This window comes from Triticum dicoccoides, chromosome 5B (genome assembly GCF_002162155.2).
Source record: "Triticum dicoccoides isolate Atlit2015 ecotype Zavitan chromosome 5B, WEW_v2.0, whole genome shotgun sequence".
NCBI classification, from domain to species: Eukaryota; Viridiplantae; Streptophyta; class Magnoliopsida; order Poales; family Poaceae; genus Triticum; species Triticum dicoccoides.
The window spans coordinates 629,371,954-629,390,568 of record NC_041389.1 but is presented as its reverse complement, the minus strand read 5'-3'; the positions used below and the strand labels follow the sequence as shown (position 1 = coordinate 629,390,568).

Here is an 18,615-nt window from a genome sequence, read left to right as displayed (position 1 = left end):
GCTGGATTTATATATCGTGCATAGATCGTCCACTTATGTCCAGCGGCCGGCGCGCTACTTCTATGCACACGATAAACCATGGACGACGCACAGACCACGTTAAAATCTGGCCAGACATACGTATGACTGAACAATGTAATGTACGTCTAAATCAATGCCAACCCCTGGAGGCGCCGGGGAAACTGATTTTGGCGCTAACGGGAATGGACCCGTTGAGTCCACGACTCGCCATCTTCGTCGTCCTTATTGCTTCGGTTCCTGCGGGAATCAATGCCAAGGGTGCCGCGTCGGTCAGCCTTCCCATTGATGCCTCACCCCCTCTTGCCCCCGACGCCCCTCTCGCCCCCTCTCGCCACCGAAGCCCCTCTCCCCGCTCTTTCCTGCCGCCATGGCGGCGAACGGCTTCGGCTGACGCCATCTGCGCGAGGACGAGGCGCGCCTCCTCTACGAGGCCGACTACCCGGCGCCCCCGGACATGCGGGTGCCGGGCTCGTGGAGGCTGAGCGCCGGTGGTGTCCTGATGCCCCCGGTGCCAACAGGTGCAGAACGGCATGCCGAGATAGCACGCGTCCGCTCGTCGCTGTCGGAGGAGAAGCAGAATGAGCCGAGGTACGCCGCCGACGACCACATGTTGTGGACGATGTACTTCGACTGCCGCCACGCCGACCAGGTCGCCTCCACAAATGGCGTCCTGCCCTGCGGCCGCGTCAACTCCGACGGGCGGTGCGAATGGTGGGGCGTGTCGCCCCTCTCCTCGTTCCTACCGCCTATCAGAGTTGAGGTTGCTCCCCGTGAAGAAGGAGCACGAGGACATGGCCGCCGACGACCAGACCGCCCTCAAGTGGGCGAAGGCGGACTACGTCCGCGAGCAGGTGGAGCGCCAGCGCCGGGACTATGAGGAGATCAAAGCTCGGCGCCTTGGACGCACAAAGGGCGGCGTCGTCGTCCTCGACAACGACGATGAGGACGCGCCCGGGTCGTCCAACCCCCAGCGCGTCGGCGACCCTTGTTAGGGGTGCAGTAGGGATGGCGGCGGCGGCGGCGGGACGCAGGGCGGTGGCGACGATGACGACGACGACGCGACTACACCCGGTTCTACAGGCTCCTCGACATGTAGAAGGCGGGCGGCGGCAGCGGTGTAGTAGTGCTCGGCGTAGTTGTCGTTTTAATGTAGTTTTAAATCATGTCTTTCATTTTTTGTACAAATTTGAATGAAATCGCCGAGTTTGGACAAATTTTGTGTCGTTTTTGGCCAATTTTGGGGCGACCTGGGGGCGGTGGCTGGGAATACGTTCGCCCCCACGTCGAAGTTAACGCCGATTCGGCCCAGACGGTGCTTTTTCGGCGTTCTGAGGGGCCGAACGGCTGGAGATGCTCTAAGGGAAAGCCACGCGGGCACGCTCGCGGCCGGCCGAAGGGGCGGTCGGTGGCCATGGATGGCTCCCGGAAGCTTCAGAGCGGGGACAAGAGACGACAGGTTTGTGCGCAAACCCAGAAAAACGCGTCTCATGTGGGGGCGCTGTTTTGGTGGGGCGGGGTGCCTGCGTGGCTCGCGGCTGGCTGAAAATTCAGTCGGCGCACTGGTCACAATCGTTTCCCTTATTTTTTCGAGGGAATAGCGACTTGGACTTGAACTCGCCTTGTGATGACTTGTGGGCCTTTTTTTTCTCCTCTCCACCTCTCAGTGGGCCTGGGCTCCCTGTCGATATGTAGAAACAAAAGCCCACACACGATCAGCTTCAGGGCATGTACAATGATGCTATCCTAGGAGTGCCACGTAAGATAAATAATGAGGTGGAGGAGAGAGAATTTATAAGAAAAGGCTTGTCTTCTCTTATTGAAGAAAAGACGAAGATGATCTCTTAGCATAATATGTCTCACCACGTTTTGTGGAATAGTTAGTTATTGAAGATAAGGCTAAGATATGACCCATTGTAAACATTTTCTTTTGTCGTCTCTAATTTACATGCAAGACTTAAGATAAGACTATCTTATCAACCATTGTACATGCCCTTGGAATACCAGCGAACTCGGTGCCAGTGCCAGTGCGTGCGAGGAGCTGGGGCTGGTGGTCTCTTTTAGTCCCACATCGCTCCCCGAAGGAGGAAGCGGGGCTCGGCGATAAGACGGAGGGGGTGGCGTGGCTCATACCTTTCTCGGTCTTTTGGCTAAGATCAAGTGTAGTATCTGTTCTTATCAGTTTAATATCGGATATTATGGCCATGTGCCCACAATGATATTAAATTCATTTTTTGTGGGGAAGGGTCCACCACTATGGCTTGCTACTGGGGCCCTTACATGTCGCCCAGATGTTGCACTGCTGCCTGGGCCTGGCGCACCCCAACCAGATCAAATGAAAATCTCGCTGACCATTCTTCTCTCGTGATTCAGAGCTGAAATGAAGGTTGTTCTGTTCTGCTACGTTGGGCAGATCCGAGTAGCCCATGAACTGGAAGCACATCAGACCATTCATTCTCCCCCAGGCTTCCTAATTTGTGTGAATCACCAGCTTTTAAGCCCAAAGTACCTTGAGTTCCATTTCAGAAACAAAAAACGTACCTTGAGTGACTCCTGCATCCTTGTGCAGCAACCTCCATTCTCTCTCAAGAAACAGAGAACTTTCCGCCACAACCTGACACCACACCAGAAAGAAGAGCTTCACACACTTTTCTGAATCTAAGTTCCTCAAATCATAAACCCGAACCCAATCGCAGATGTTACCGTCTCAAGGGACAGTCCTCAGAGCATAAAATAAATTCATGGACCAGACAGGGAGGTATATCACTACCCTAGCCGCATGTTGAGCACAACATACAGGAGATATGTAATCACAAGGGTTGATTGTAAATACCACCCATTTAAGATTGGCCATCGGTTGAATCTTGAAGCCAGAAATGAATGTGCTGTGTGGTACGTGATGTGTTTTTTGGTTTCATCATCATGAAACAAATAGCCGGCAGAGAGCTGAAGATGCTGTCATGTTTCCTCTTCTTTCTGGAAAATTACTGAAGCTCTGAATGTTCAGAACAAGGACCTAAAAATCTACTAAAACACAGCAAATTTTGAAAGATCACACTTCGAATTACCTTCAAACTGGGAGCAAGACAGGACGCAGATACATCACACCAATTGCATCCATTTTCCTCCAGATGCATTGCACACAATACCATCACGGCAATTCCAAAGCCCCCATATAGGATAGCAGTGGAAGAAACCGTGCTAATAGCCGGCGCACCCGACCAAGTCAAAGAAAAAAAAAACTACTAATGTTGAACCATCCAGCCCTAGAGCTGGCTTATTCAGAAATGAAATACTGTACTTCGCTGTTCTGTTCAGTACTGCAACTTTTTTGCTAACCCTTGGTGCCTAAGAGCAGATTATTTTAGTCATGACTCAAACAGAATAACTGAAATACTCATGCAGCTAGCTAGTGCTGCAAATCAAGGAATGACTGGTTGTTGCAGGTTTACTACTACAAAGCATTCGTTTATTGCTTGAAAATACGGCTGAACAACGGGGGCAGATGAAATGAAACAGGAGTCACGCAAGGATCACCAGCAAAATAAGCCCGAACAGGGAGCCAGGCATTGCATTGGTAGGAAACAAGATCTATACAGATGCAACATGGAAGGGACAATCTTCAGGTAACACTCAAGCTCACCAATGCACAAGGATTGGAATCTGCATGCAATTCAAGACAGATGACCAAAAGAAGATGCAGATCTCAGCGTTAGGACCAGAATGCTAGGGGAAGTTCAAGCACAAAAGCTTGCGGGTACCATAGCAAAGCAAATGCACTTACAAGATGCCAAATTTCTTACAGATAATATTCCCTCCGTCCCAAAATAAGTGACTTAAGTTTACACTAGCTTTAGTACACAGTTAGTACAAACTTTAGTCACTTATTTTGGGACAGAGGGAGTACCATTATGGCGAAGGCAGCAGGCAGGCAGGTCTCCAACTGAAAGTCCTGGACACTGGGAAATAAGAGCACACCTGGCAGATTTCTGTGACTGAACTCAATCAATCGAAGCCCCAGTCTTGCACATTACAGAGGCACACTCCAGTGCCAAGGAGGTGATCAAACTAAGAACCTTGATATTTTAGTTGCAAGAATTCTGCTCACATTAGGACGCAATGAATTCTTTCGTCGCATTTCACAGATAAATATTCAGGACTATGTAATCACTCGTGCATACTGCATCTGAATGAGTATATGACGCTCTGAGCACCACCAGTTTGATAAAAAAAAGTACTGAAACTTAGGTCTAAAATGAGGCACTTACATGCCCCCCGAAATGTACACTTGACATGCCCATCTATGCAAAAAAAAAAAAAAAAAACAGCTTCCTGAAACTGTACTTCAATGTGCTAGAGAGGGACACAAACAAATATCATGGTGAAATTTAGCCATATTCCACTGATTCCAGCAACCGGTTAGAAACTCAAAGACCAGAGGAGGAGGTATCTATTACTAACTACCCTAACTGCATGTCCAGCACAAACTCAAGACCAGATCAAATCAGGTACCAAATACCACCTGACGGCACCCAGCGAAGAATTTTAAAGCCCAGAAGCCAAGTCCCAAGTTGAACCAACATATGCCATGCCAGCCGGTTCTTGTCCCGCGCAAGCATTTTCGCAAGCAGCTGATGCTCACCTCACTGGCCAAGCGGCTAACCACCATGTGGCCCATCCCACAGCTAGCACCCCTCACTGGCCAAGCGGCTAACCATCTGATCCTGGACCATTCTTCTGCATCACAAGTTCGATGTGAGAATTGCCGAAGCTCTGAATGTTCAGAACAAGGACCTGAACCATACCAAAATTTAAAAGATCACACTTTGAATTTACCTTCGAAAAAAGGGTCTTCCTGAATCAGACTCCGATATTCAGAATCATAAGTTCCTGGACACATTTTTCTCGAGTATGGACACATGAAGATTATTTATGTACAGGACAGGAGCACAATTACAAAAGTGAAGCCTGAGCCAAGATCAATAGCCAATAATTCAACTTGCTGCTGCTGAATAGGAGCTTGTTCCTCCCTGACTCTGAACACATTAACCAAATTCCTAACCCACAATGAAAGAAGATCAAAAGCTGCAAAATCATACACATATATAATTTAGAAGACCAAGGACCCTGACTAAGTGCACACAAGACAGAGTGGGCACACATATGCCTATCATAGTACTGATTTCTCAAGTCTCGATATGCTCTTCTCAAGGTCTTTCTTGATAGAAGAATATACATGGTGAACAAGTCCAAGATATATATAGACAAAATAACCAGAATACGAGTGCAAGGTAGACATCAAGGACAGCACATAAACCCATCACTTATCTCTTTGATACCAACTAAAGTGACTAAAAGGACTTGGCCCCAAAACAGCTGGCTGAGCTGAAGCACCGGAGGCCGGCGTGCATCATGCTGGCCTGCTCAGGAAATGCAGCTGGAGCCAGAGGCGGTGAGGGAGTGGTAGCCTCAAGGGAAGGTGTCAGGGAGGAGCGTGGAGCTAGGATCTGAGAAGACGAGGCATTGGTATGCTGCACTGCCTCTCCCTGGGGCCGGTGTCCGGCTTCCTCAAACTGGCTGTGGTCATCTGCCTCAACATTGGCCTCTACCTCCGGCTGACATGCTGAAGGTGGTGGCTCAGAAGGTGCAACTACTGCAGGTGCCAGTGGACGACCAACTTTTTTCGTCTGCTTTGACTTGTCGGGCCTGGGCTTGTAGGGCTGGTGCCTGGTTTCTCTAGGTCCATCATATTCAAAAGCTCGCATGATCATCCCCATGATGTATGGTGCATACAAGAGGTTAGTGCGACTGTGATCTTTCTTCTTTTTTTTTAGAAAAGGACTGTGATCTGAAATAAGTAACTTAATCTCGTCGAAGATCAAAGCAATGATGTCAAATGGGTGCTGCTCCACAATATGATGTAGGAGGTTCCAGTTGTATCCGTGGACTTTACTTCCAGAAGACTTGGGATAGATGGTTTTCCAAATAATCTTATTGGCTATGCTAGCCAATGGAGAGAGGCCCCTGGTTTGGTCTACTGTGCATTCTGCAGCTGTGTACATGATCCTCTTGTCATCATCATCAAAGAAAAACTCTGAGTGAATTCTTGAAGTGTGAATGCTGCCAGCAATGCCAAATGTCTCCTCCCATGCTCTTTTGTTGGTAGTGACCCTCCTGCCATCTGCCATCCAAGTAATAGAGCTATTGTCGTCGCTGATATAAACTGTAGAGTAAAACTGCCTAATCAGTTCGATGTCCCAATCACAATGGTAACTCATCATCTGCTCAAGCCCCACATGGGCACATCTCTGTCTGACACAAGAAAACTCATCCATGCTATCAATATAGTCCCAGTCTATCCACTGCATAGGAAACAACCCGGCCCTACTGTATATGAAGTTGTACAAGTCCTGCTGCTCAATGGACCAGAATCTCCTGTCTGTTGCTGTCCTATGCCCCTTGTAGTGGTTCCTGCTTCTGAGCCTCTTCAGCTCAAAAGGGGCTCGAGTGTAGTCCACCGGATCATTGGGACGCACTAGAGAAACTGGAGGCAACTCATTCTCCTTCAGAACTTCAATCACTGACTCCACAGCTGGAGGCGGCACTTGCTCTTCTGAATCAAACTCCGAGTTCTCGGACCAGAAATCCTTTTCTAATGAATGTGGCTTTGCCATCTCTAGACCTGATGGGTCGGACTCCTGCATGCACTCATCTGAAGAAGGCTCACCAGGCTCGTCTTGGTGTTCCACCAGAGGAGTTGACTCAACAGCTATAGTGTCTAGCTCGACTGCCTCCTCAACTACATTTGGATTCGGCTTTGTTTGGCTTGTAATGTGTGGAAGAGAATGTGAGACAGGAAGAGAATCTTCTGCAACTTCCTTGAATACATCACCTAATGAGCTTGCATAGCTTCCTTGCATTTGCTCTTCAAAGAATGCCATCATTACCTCTGATTCAAAAGGCTCCTTTCGACCTATTCTACTCTCCTGAGAACGCAGTACCCCATTGTTTATATTACTCGGGTGCCTGCAAGAGATCAAGGTGAGTGTTATGTTGTTGCCCTTATAGCTGTAAACATAGATGCCTAGTAACAGAATTCAGAACCAGCAAACCTGGTTGGGTCAGGTGAATCAACCATTCTGTCTTCCAAGGAGCTCTTTGCTTCCCCAGAGGATGGCACAACTAGCAATTGTTGCCTGGCATTCTGCAGCTCCACTTCTAGTTTTTCCTGTTGCCTTCTGTGTTGTTGTGCTTCTTCCTCGAGTAATTTCACCTTAGGAGAAATGAAAAAAATCAGTGCTCAGAAAGAAAAGTAAGTGACCAATCAAAACTATTAACATACCAGCAGTGGCAAACTTACCTTTTCTTCCAATGAACACACAGTAATCTGGCCATCCTCATTGGACATCTCCAATAGCTTGATTACTTTATTTTTCTCTTCGACATATGCCTTCCTTTCCTCTGATATCTACAAAATTATTATAAATGGAAGGGTTATAACAATCATATAAATTTCGTCCATGCCTAATCGCGCTGTTTGTAGGGCCTTCTTGGACAAATACTAAAATCTGAATGTATTTATGGATATGCTGTAAAGATATTCTCATGCGTAATTTAAAGAACTCCCATAATGCAACATATAATATTGATATAAGTATGGCATTTGGCATTTTTAATCTACCATAAACCCAAAAAAGGATAAAAAGCAAAAGCACTCATAAAGAAAAACATATACATAATTTTGTGTGTGAGCCTTTATAAACAACATAGAAAATTGCGTGAGATCAACAAACTAACAACCTCAAAGCTATCCAAACTAATAATATGCCTTAGATAAGAAGAAACGAACATGTTGCAAAGCATCACTATCTGATAATGAGAATGACTGGAAGTCAGAACAACCAAAAATGCTTGCATCCTAACTAATAGGTGGTTCGCAAAGAATGTCACTGCCATAATTCATTGTTCAAAGAAGAAAAAAACTATATGAAAAGACAAAAACTCCAATGAGGTAAGCCTAATTGCCTTTCAAAGAGTTACCTCTTTTTCTTTATTCCATGAAATAAGTAATGCTCCAGCCTGATAATCCATTTCTTGCATCTTTATCTCCAGTTCTTTAATTCTACCTTCATAGAATCTATTTGACTGGTCTAGTTTGGACTCGAGCTGACGAGTCTCTTCTTCCATCCCTCTCAGTAATGAAACAAAGCATTGTTCAAGAACCTCCTTCTGCACAAGAATTTCGGTGGATTGATCCAACAAAACAAGGCGTTTGGCAGCCAACAACTCTTTTTTGTTACAGGCATCTAGCTGCTGTTGCAGTGACAACAGCTGTTTTTGTAAGGATATAATCACCTCAGACGTTTCACACATAGCCTGCCTATGGATTTCATCCATTTCTTGCTCAAGCTCAGTGTTTAAAATCAGAGTTTCCACATCCCTCTTCTTATGAAATACTGGGCTTTGGAAATTGTTTTTCTTCAGCTCCTCTAGTTCCTTTATCAAACTAACCTGCTCCAAATTCTTCTTCTTCAGCTCCTCTACTTCCTTTATCAAACAAATCTGCTCCGATTCAACAACATCCAAAACAGATAATGTGTCTTTCAGTTCCTTTTCTGTGGCTTCCTTCTGCCTGCAAGCTTCAAGGGTACGTAAATTTGCTGCTTTCAGCTCATCTCCTAAAGCAGTTGCCCTGACCTCAGCTTCTGCTCGGGCTTTCATCTCGTCCGCAAGAATTGTTTCGGTTATGGCCAACTCCAGCTGCAGGCTCAATGTATCTTCTGAGTTGTCTTCTTCCTTTGCAGGTGCATGAGAGTCATCTTGCTGCAATGTTGACGAAACATTCTGTCCACAAAGTCAAATAGCACAGCGTTAAGATTTTTGTTATTTCCATCACCACCACCACAACGGACGAGCACATATAAATTCAGAAGCTATTGCGCATATTAGAAGTTATCAGGTTGCTGTGCTTTGGGACTTGGCAGTGCAATGTGGCATCTCTAGGTGCAGAATCAAACTTAGAAGGCAGTGGAGGCACAATACGACACAGGGATAGTGATGGAAAAGGAGGATAACAACTTGATGAATATGAAGGACGAGGGAGGTACCAAATCCAAGTACTAGGTGTACTATCCTTTGTATAAATCTCTAGGATGTTCTGTAATCTTTCAAAGAATGTTAAAGGGGTCATATATGAATTGAAAACAGTGACCAGCCTCAGTTTATATAACCTTACAAAAAAAGGAACAGGGGTGATAGCAGTAGATGTGTTTCACCTGCACGTTGCGATTCTCCTCCCGGAGCAAGATGGGGTTTCGGACCTTGGAACGTTGGACCTGCGCAGAACTGGCCCCCATCGTCAAGAACCCCTGCCTCGGCACCGGCTTCGGCTTCCCCAGGATCTTGGTCGGGCCAAGGGGAGTGGTCACCGCGCCGACCCGCGCCGGCGTCTTGCCCGCTGCCCTATCCTCCTTACCCTTCTTGGGCGTCGGCGCCGGCCGCCGGGGCTGCCCCGGCGGCTGGATAGGGCGGAGGGGGGGGCGGGAGGTCGCGATGGGCTCCGCCGGGGCGGGAGTCGAAGCTCCGCCAGGACGCGCGTTCTCGTCGCTCCCGAGCGCGGATGCGGGATCCCTCGCCGGGGTGCGGCACAGAGCGCCGCCGAGCTCCCTCGCCATCCTGTGCGCGCGCAGCACGAAAATCGTCAGAAGTCAGAACCGAAGAGGAAATAGAAGGCAATAATGCAACCGATTCAGCGGTGGGTTGGTTGCTAAGGAGCTCGAGCGAGCGACCAGCAATCGCGGCCGTGCTACGGCGCCGGCGACGGGCGGAGGAGGCTAGGGTTTTTCCCGGGAATCGACGAGGACGCACCTGAGCGAGGAGGCGGATATGGAGGCCAACGCGACGGCGGGATCGGGCCGGAGGGCGGCGAGTGCCGGAGCGAGCTAGCGGCGGCGGCTGCGGACCGCGAGCTGCTGGGTGGTGGTGGTGGTGGGCGGAGGGCTGGAGTTTGAAACTTTTGGGGGGAGAAGAGAAAAGAATCCTTGCGGTGCTGCTGTGCTTGATGACGCCGGGGCCCCACGCGAGTCCGTTGGTTTGGCTTTGGGAAGCTCGGCGGCGGCGCTCTACTAGTCCCATTGGTTGCCGCCTTAATTGACCATCCCGCTAGCTGCACGCAGAGGCAGCAGGCACGGCACAGCAGCTACTATTCATGGTCATTTGACATTTGTGCTAAGGCTGGTCATAGTGGGAGTAACATAGGTAGTACCATAGATGTCACATAAGCAAAAATGGTGATGTGGCAAGTAGTTAATGAGGAGAGAGGCAAATAGAGTAACATAATATGTTACCATCACATAGCGGTTTCCAATGCATAATGAGTCTACAAAGTAATAAATGAAGGCAACTATGTTACCACACATATGACACTACCCACTATGAAGGTAGTAACATAGACTAGTAACATATGTATGTTACTAGTCTAAGTTACTCTCCACTATGACCAGCCTAAGATTGTCATAGTACAGTACTAGACTACTAGTTTTTCATTTTTTTGCCGTGTGACAATGTGGAACTTTTATGCTTAGGGCCTGTTTGGTTTCAAATAAGTCACCAACTTATAAGTCGAAAAGTAGAAAAAAAATAACTTATTTTGCCAAACAGACCCGACTTATAAGTCACCCCAACTTATAAGTCATAAGTTGCTCCACCCCAACTTAAAACTTATAAGTCACCCCCTTTTGCGTGGGTTCCATCACCTGCATGATGTTGATTGGTGTGGGAAGATGTGTCAGGTGACTTATAAGTCAGGTGGAGTCACTGGTTTTAAGTCACTTGACTTATAAGTCAGGTGACTTATTGAAACCAAACATGCCCTTATGCAGGCCACGGAACTACGTACATCTTGCCAACGCTGCACTTTTGGTTAGGAGATGCACAAGCCTGAAGCCACTTGTTGAATCTCTACGTTACTGTGCTGTCCAGATAGCTGGAGTATCTATGCTTCGAATTAGCATCGAATTTCCACGCTCTTGCATTGTAGGACTTCGAAATATAAATCATGCCCTCGAGCGTCCCAGTTGATATCAACGAGGCTTGCCGATTTTGCTGCGACAATTTTTCCTGATACCATCCATTCTCAAACTCATCATTAACCACATGAACATCAGCATATGTACTCATTAATTCTCACTCTTCTAATTTATCGGATTTCTGCTTTTGTGTATCATTCAATGGGCGACACCTATTTGCTCGGATTTAGACATTAGTGTAAAAATTAGACTATTTCATGCGCCATATAAGGGACTAATAAGCACCTTGGCCATGTTAAAGTGGAGATACATATACACTCCCTCCGTTCCTTTATATAGGACTACCATGTTTTCGAGGGTAGAGTATCACAAGTATAGGGGACCCCATGACGGTTCACTAACTGGCCACTTCGGGCAACCCATGACATGTACGAGGAAGATTCCACAAGACTTGGTGATCAAGACAACGACTCTTCTCCACCGACGACTAGGACTCTTGTTATCTCAGACCTTCGATACATCATATAAGCCGAGGCCAGACTAGTCGATAGACAATTATTCATACATCCATAGACATCAACGCAATCTCGTTCACCTAGCGCTAGAATTAGAACACATCTGAAGATGTCGATGTAGATCAACTCTGTACTTGTAACATCCTCATCAACATAAACACAAGCATGACGTAGGGTTTTACCTTCATTAAGAGGGCCCGAACCTGGGTAGCATCGTCTCCCTGTTCCTGTTACCATCTGTCCGAGATCCACAACTCGGGACCCCCTATCCTAAGGTTTGCCGGTTTTTACACTGACATGTTGTAAAAAGGAATAGGGAGTGTCTAGAAGTAAGAGTGTGGATGAGGAATTAATGTCCCATATTTGTGGGTAGATGTCAGACATAATATAATAGTTGTACGTATGAAGTATCATATGGATAAATGATATATTGGTTGGTACCCACCTGGCAATTTCATTAGTTCAGTATAAAACATCATTACTTGTCCATACATGTGGATTCTCTTGTGCGCATACGTACCACCCACGTTAACAAGGTGGAGCCATCTGACTGGGACAATGGGTTGCTCACTCACATGGACACACACACACTATGCAACACAAGTGGAGACTCATGTTACATGCTCTGTTCCATTCACCACAGGGATCTCTAATCATTTGATTGGACACACGTACAAGATCATTTGCTTGGACACACGTACACTCGTGTAGCGAACATACTCATAGCTCCTCATATGCATGTAGCTGTATAAAACAATTTAAGTAGGTTGGCCTCCTATCCTCGTATTTCAGTTTTCGTGACCATGCTATGTATGTGGATGCCATTCCATACAACTTCGTCTTCTTTGCCAAAGGGTAGCAGCAAACACAATATCTTCAGCTTGGTAGTGCTCTTTGAGCACCGAGTCTCAAGCACGGGGGTGAAAACCCTAGGTATGGCCTTTGGTGGTTGCTTCTGGCAATGGCGGTGTTTTACGTGTCATATGTCTTTTTTTAAGACATTGCTTGGAGTATGTTCAGATGTGCACTTCACAGTGAAAACCCAAGATTTGCAAGTCGTTGGCCATGTCGGATTTCTTAGTTTCTTCTCCTTATCCTTTTTGGCTATGTGCAGCCTTGATATCTCGATTCAGCCTTGATATTGTGTCGTTGTAGAGCCCGGGTATAACTGGTACCATCTTAATATTAATCTATTACCCATTGTCAAAAAAGGATGAGGCTCTCACTAGGATATGGGCTTCAGGCAACCAGTCAACTAGCTCCTTCCTTTTTTAGGTTATTTGCATTTGCATAGGGATTATCACGATCGGCAAATCTTGTCATTTTAATGTAGATGTGTTTTCCATACATCCATCAAACTAAAGAACGTCTAAGTGACTGCGTGGCAGATCATACAGATGATTCTACCAAAGAGCTAGGCTCATATGCGTGTTATGTCAATCAACACATTGCAAGCGATCGTCTAATTTATGTTGTATTAAACAACTGCACTGAGGTGTATAAAACTTATACTGTATTTGGTAACAGCTAGTTGAGCCGAAGCTGTAGGATATTGGATAGCCTCAAAACTTGTACCGAGGTGTTGGTCTTGGAAGATATGGCCATTCCTAATCCCAGAAATCAGCAAAAAAGAAGGCTATGAAATGCACGCAGAGAACATTAGGAGCAGCACGTCACAGGGAGATTCACGGTATAGTGAAAGTCTCCTGAGACACAAGGATGCTAAGATCAAGGTGGCAACTTACAGATCTAGCTAAGAGACTACCTCCCGATGCCCTCTATTCTCAGACTCAAATGACGATATATTTTCATCAACCAAAACCATCAAAACCACTCACATCTCGTATTTGCTTCTGAAACTCATCGTCTCTTCTCCAGGTGTCTCTTCTTTCGTGGAACAAACATTCATCTGCCTATATGTTGAGAGTAAGGTTTGTAAGGAGATGTATAAATGGGTAGCCGAATTGATCGGGTAGCGTATAGGCACACAAGGAGGGTGTATGAGGAAGCAATGACCCCCTCAAGTCCTTTTTTTCTCAAGCACGTGCAATACAAGATTGACACGAGCAGAACATGCACACACATAAGAAAACTTAATGTGGCACTTTTTTCTTCTGTCTATATACTTATTTTTCTCGGAACAAGAAATTTTAATTATCATCGTCTGGTCTCTGCATCTTGAAGTGCATCAAGAAAATATCAGTTATCGTGAGAGAAAATTTCTACAATATCAATGAATCTATCCAATAGCAATGGTCAGTCCAACAATTAACGGACAGTTCGAAGCTCTTTGGAAAACCATCTTCATATTCAACGCGAGGCCTCTGGAAACGGGATGCACATGCAGATGTTGCCAGATCCACTAATGCCCTCTGAAAAATATCATCAATCTGTCATGTTTTGGTTTCAAATGGCTAATTCCGAAGCAATAATGTGTAGTGCAATATGTAGATGCAGTTGTTGTAATACTGTTATATCTTATATTATATGTATTACTAAGGCTGGCGATCGATATGGTGGTGTCCTAGCTACTCCTAGTTCTTGTGAGATCATTGAATACAACTTTAGATTCTGATTCTCAAGCAAATTGCGTACGTGAACTAGAGTTAATTACACTTTTGGCACATGGATGTGTAATCGATGTTATTGGAACCCCAAAGTTTAATGCTATGATGAGATCTTAATTATTCTTTTATATTTGTGGATACTTGCATTATAGTCATAAGTATTTTATTTGTTCAAATAAGAACAACACATTATATAGGCTGCACCACAAAGAAATATCAAAGCAATGAATGTAACTCAATGAAACTAGATGAAAGTAACTTGGTGAAATTTCCGTGTGTCCTCGAGAGCAATTTGATTCCTACAACTAAAAATCCGACTTGTTCTTAGCACAATTAAGGATTGGGACACTTGCTGCACAATATCACTTTTGTTACAATTTAAGTTCTTGCAATTATTCCAGTGATCAAATAAACCATCAAACAATCTTAACAAATTTTACAGTGAATACTTGCTGAAATCCATTGACCAATTCCTTATGCTCCTCCACGAGACACTTAATTATTGAAAATGGTATAATAGATAGCCTACACTTGTGGGTTATCATGGGGCATCGGTCCCGAGCTCATGCCAAATGAGTACAAGAAGGCTAAAGAGGAATATGATCCTTACATTACTTAGGAGGGGGAAATTACAAGTGCGACTACTTTGCTTGAGTATGTCACATTGACGTTTTTTGTGACCGTGAGATATTTATTTCTCTGATAATGGGTTATATTTAGCTAACAAAGTATGTGCAATATAATCTGAAGGACGGGGTAACCAACATGCGGTGTGATCCTCGGTTCTACCACAATTAGCTAAAACATGAGTAACCATGTTTTGATTTCTATCTAGGTTCTCGAGCACTATCTCATGAAGACATATATATCATCTGATCTTCTTTAGTAATTGGCACATAGGTGATCGATCCACCATAGTGTTGCCAAGCACCGTGAGCAAAGTCACACAGTCACTTTGGAGGACTATGGGTTTATCGGTCCATTGGAGTGCCAAACGTACCCCTTCCATGGTAGCACATACGTACCTCGGCTTCATAAGCATCTGAACAATTGAACAAACAACGATACACAACAAAGACCATGCAACAAACATCATCATGTAGCACTATCCTGACTCTAGCCAAGTCACCCGCTTTCAGAAAGGAACCGTCTACGGATAGCGCCGTCCATCCTAGAGGATCACATCCGGCGGTGCGGGCTTGGACCTTTTCACCTGGGTTGAAGTTCACTTTGAGTTGCTATTGGCCACTTGATCCACTCTAGGAAAGTCGGAACTGTCACTGATAGAACCCCATCTAGGATATTCCATTTGCACAAATGCTAGCCGGTTTTGTAAAGTTTCTCTCGGGGGTTTGTAAAGCTTCAACTGGTTACTTTTTTCTTTATTTTTTGCTGGGGTTTTCTTTGTTTTTTCTTTTTACTTTTTTGTAGTATTTTAAATTTTATGAACAATTTTCTTATTATGAACTTTTCAAAAAAGTTTGAATTTTTTTTTATTTCGCAAACATTTTTTGGGTTCACGTACATTTTTTAATACACCTTTTAAACTTTGTGAATTTTATTTGAATTCACGAACGTTTTTGCATTAGTGGTTTTTTTTTTTGAATTCATGAACTTTCTCCGGATCCGCGAACATTTTTTTAATTCATGAACTTCTTTTAAATTCTTGATTTTTTTTCCAAATTCGTGTTCTTTTAAATCAAGGTATTTTTTGAATTCAAGATTTCTAAATACTGTTTGAATATACTGAAATTTAATCTATAAAAACTAAAATTGTTTTTTTCCTAGTATGACCGAGCGAACAAGCTACCTGGGCCATCTACTCTCGGGCGCTTAAAAAAAAGTAAAAGAGCGGTGACGGCGACGCTAACCCTATTGGTCGCCGGAGCGAAGCCGAGTGCCAGCGCCCCGCGCCGCCACACCCCATCCCTCCCCAGGCCGGCCGGCACCCAACCTGAAGCCCTCCTTACAGCACCGGCGTACGATCCCGTCCCGCCTCCTCGGGTGCTCTTCGGTCGTCAGGCAGCACGGGCTCAGGGCGACAGAGGCACCCACATCCGGCAAGCACGGCGGCGTTCGAAGCACGCTCCACGGCAAGTCGGCGACGGCAGCAGCATCGTGAGTGTTCCAAATTCCGATCCTTCACAATTTGTGATTTTCCCGGTTGAGAGGAGAACAGAGGATAATTCTTGAAGTTCATCGATTGATAATTCATTGTTGGCTGTTTGCATTCGTCCACCGGTTCATTTTGTTGTGTTGAGACTTGGGTAGAGCACAGTGGTAGTGGCCAAAAGAAGAGGATCAAGAGAAGCAGCGTTGAATTTTATGCATTTCAGCTTCTGCATCCAACCTTTTTGTATCAACCATCCACTATATATCATGTCTTGTATTACTGTGAACTTCCATTTCTTATATTGTTCCCACCATGGCCTGATTGAATGATTGTTGCCTGCTTGCTGAAGATGAGCAAAACAGACAGTGGCTTCCTATTTTCCATCACAGCCCAGCCAATCATCAACTTAGTATGTTTGTATCAATGCTTGCTAAATATGGGCGAAACACTCTGTTACTTGCTTGTTTAGTACTGCAGTCAAGGTGTTTGATTAAATGCATCTGAGATGAACAACAGGACCCAGGTGCTTTTGGTGTTGGTAGATTGTTCCGTTTTCTTTTTTACCCTTATAGCATCAGAAATGATTTGTTCTTGTCACTCTCACAATACATGCTTTAGTTAAATATAGATTTCAGTACTTCGCTCTGCTATTTTACTTGTCTTGTGCTTTACCATGGAGCAGGTTAATCCATCGTAGAACCGCATAAAGAGGCTGTTTCAGTTGCGGTAGCAGCCGGAATGAAGTTTAGAGTTGTTTGCAGGAAGGTGTACGATTACGTGAGGTACGATCTGAAAGAGATCGCCTTCCCGTCTTCTCTGCCGGACCCTCCGGGCACCAAGAGGCGCCCTAAACTCACACTGAAAGAAAAATGGTGTATCCTCAAGGAGGCATCTAGGCTGTATGGGGCTTCCTGGGTCAGGGACATCGGTCCAGAGCTCAGGCCGAATGATTACAAGAAGGCCAAAAAGGAATCTGATCCCAACATTACTGACGAGGGTAACACTAAAACTGAACCTACTGTGCTTGAGGACCTCGCGGTGGCAGCGAGGGGTGGGGCCGAGACTCTGAAGCCTGCGCTGCGGCGCATATACATGACGCGCGCCTCAACCTACACAAGTGCAGTGAAGAACTATGTGGAGACCTATCAGGAAGGGCTGAAGGATGTGTTGGACGAGAAGGCTGGAAACGGTCACCAGCAAGGCAATGAGCCGAGGAGATCATCGACGTCGCCTCCGCCCCCGCAATCATCATCATGAGCTTGTTTCAGTATGTGGGGAAAATGTCATCATTAGGACTCGCAGTTCAACATTCATGAGCTTGTTTCAGTTTGTGGACAGCTGTGTAGTCGGGTAGAACAGATAGTGATGCTTATCACATTTCCTAAAATTTTCTTTCATGTGTAGGTCTCTGATCTTGTTTGTCTACTGATCAGGGTTATGTGAAGTGTATTGTACATTGTTGCTATGGACATTGTTATTCGGTTTGTTTCAGTTGATGGACAGACAAACAAAAAGTGATGCTTAGACAAAAAGAAAGAAAACATAGTATGATAGTATGCTAGTTAGATCTCTCTTGCCGGTTGATTTTTCAATCATGTAAGTTAGAATGGGCATCCATGTGCAAACTCTAAATTGAGGCCTACTCCCTTCGTCCGGTGAAGAGTATATATTTGGCTTTAAATTTGTCCACAAAAGAGTCTACTTCTATCTTCCCAATGCACTTTAATATAAAAAAAAGAATGTTTCTCTCTTATCACACGGTAATCAAGACCAATAACATTATACACATGGTCTCTTTAATTTCTACATGCACTTAGCTCATTGGGGGTTGGGTAATTAAGGAGGCGAGAGATGGTGGTTTGTACCTTTCCGATGCATTTTTTTACTCCATTCCATCATTTATCCTAAAATTTCTATATGTACATTTTTCACAGGACGGAGGGAGTACTAACATCCTCATAGGGCCGAGTTAGAAGTAGTCATGCCGATTAGGGGTCATGTTTGGTTGCAAGGGCTGCTTGTCCCTGGGTCGCCTAATTCATCCCGATGTCTGCTATTCTCAAAACTCTTTGTCGTTTACAAGTACACACCATGAACACTACGATCACATAGTCCCTTATGATAACTTGTTCCTACCAATCGATCGTCGAAGATATATATAGAAAGATGACCGTAATGACAACACATGAAGGGGCAGTACTATACCCATACGCACGTTTAGTTATACTAAGACTTGATGTATGGTGGTTGTTGGTCTCTAGCTTAGCTAGTCTAATGGGAACCGGGAAATTCCAATTTGCAAGGAAGTAGGGTAGGTAGCTAGGTCAATAATCATAATCATTACCGTATTTGCAAATATTTCTTTGCAGGAAGCA

General features: G+C 45.2%; 2 protein-coding genes and 1 non-coding gene across 3 annotated transcripts; 2 read left to right on the top strand and 1 right to left on the bottom strand.

Annotated features, from left to right (window-relative positions):
* The first annotated feature begins 2,147 nt into the window (after positions 1 to 2,147).
* On the top strand, positions 2,148 to 2,344 carry LOC119313146. Its single transcript, XR_005151532.1, has one exon. It is a non-coding gene; the product is annotated as a U2 spliceosomal RNA (small nuclear RNA).
* A 2,033-nt stretch (positions 2,345 to 4,377) lies between these two features.
* Positions 4,378 to 9,958, bottom strand: LOC119312178. Its single transcript, XM_037587914.1, has 7 exons — positions 9,886 to 9,958; positions 9,294 to 9,693; positions 8,059 to 8,862; positions 7,379 to 7,486; positions 7,131 to 7,291; positions 4,855 to 7,044; positions 4,378 to 4,755 (listed from the first exon to the last, which is right to left on the bottom strand). The coding sequence occupies exons 2-6, from the start codon at positions 9,690 to 9,692 to the stop codon at positions 5,370 to 5,372; spliced, it is 3,147 nt and encodes a 1,048-aa protein (XP_037443811.1). The 5' UTR covers position 9,693; positions 9,886 to 9,958; the 3' UTR covers positions 4,378 to 4,755; positions 4,855 to 5,369.
* A 6,034-nt stretch (positions 9,959 to 15,992) lies between these two features.
* Positions 15,993 to 17,743, top strand: LOC119306429. The gene is made up of 2 exons (XM_037582649.1): positions 15,993 to 16,245; positions 16,923 to 17,743. The coding sequence occupies exon 2, from the start codon at positions 16,979 to 16,981 to the stop codon at positions 17,495 to 17,497; it is 519 nt and encodes a 172-aa protein (XP_037438546.1). The 5' UTR covers positions 15,993 to 16,245; positions 16,923 to 16,978; the 3' UTR covers positions 17,498 to 17,743.
* Positions 17,744 to 18,615: the final 872 nt, after the last annotated feature.

Bases quoted from the DNA above. Each gene is read 5' to 3' on its own strand.
- LOC119312178 (XM_037587914.1), bottom strand. From the start codon at position 9,692: ATGGCGAGGGAGCTCGGCGGCGCTCTGTGCCGCACCCCGGCGAGGGAT. The intron at 7,487-8,058 runs GTAACTCTTTGA...ATAATTTTGTAG, and splicing joins CATGGAATAAAGAAAAAGAG to ATATCAGAGGAAAGGAAGGC. The intron at 7,045-7,130 runs GTTTGCTGGTTC...GATCTCTTGCAG, and splicing joins GATTCACCTGACCCAACCAG to GCACCCGAGTAATATAAACA.
- LOC119306429 (XM_037582649.1), top strand. From the start codon at position 16,979: ATGAAGTTTAGAGTTGTTTGCAGGAAGGTGTACGATTACGTGAGGTAC.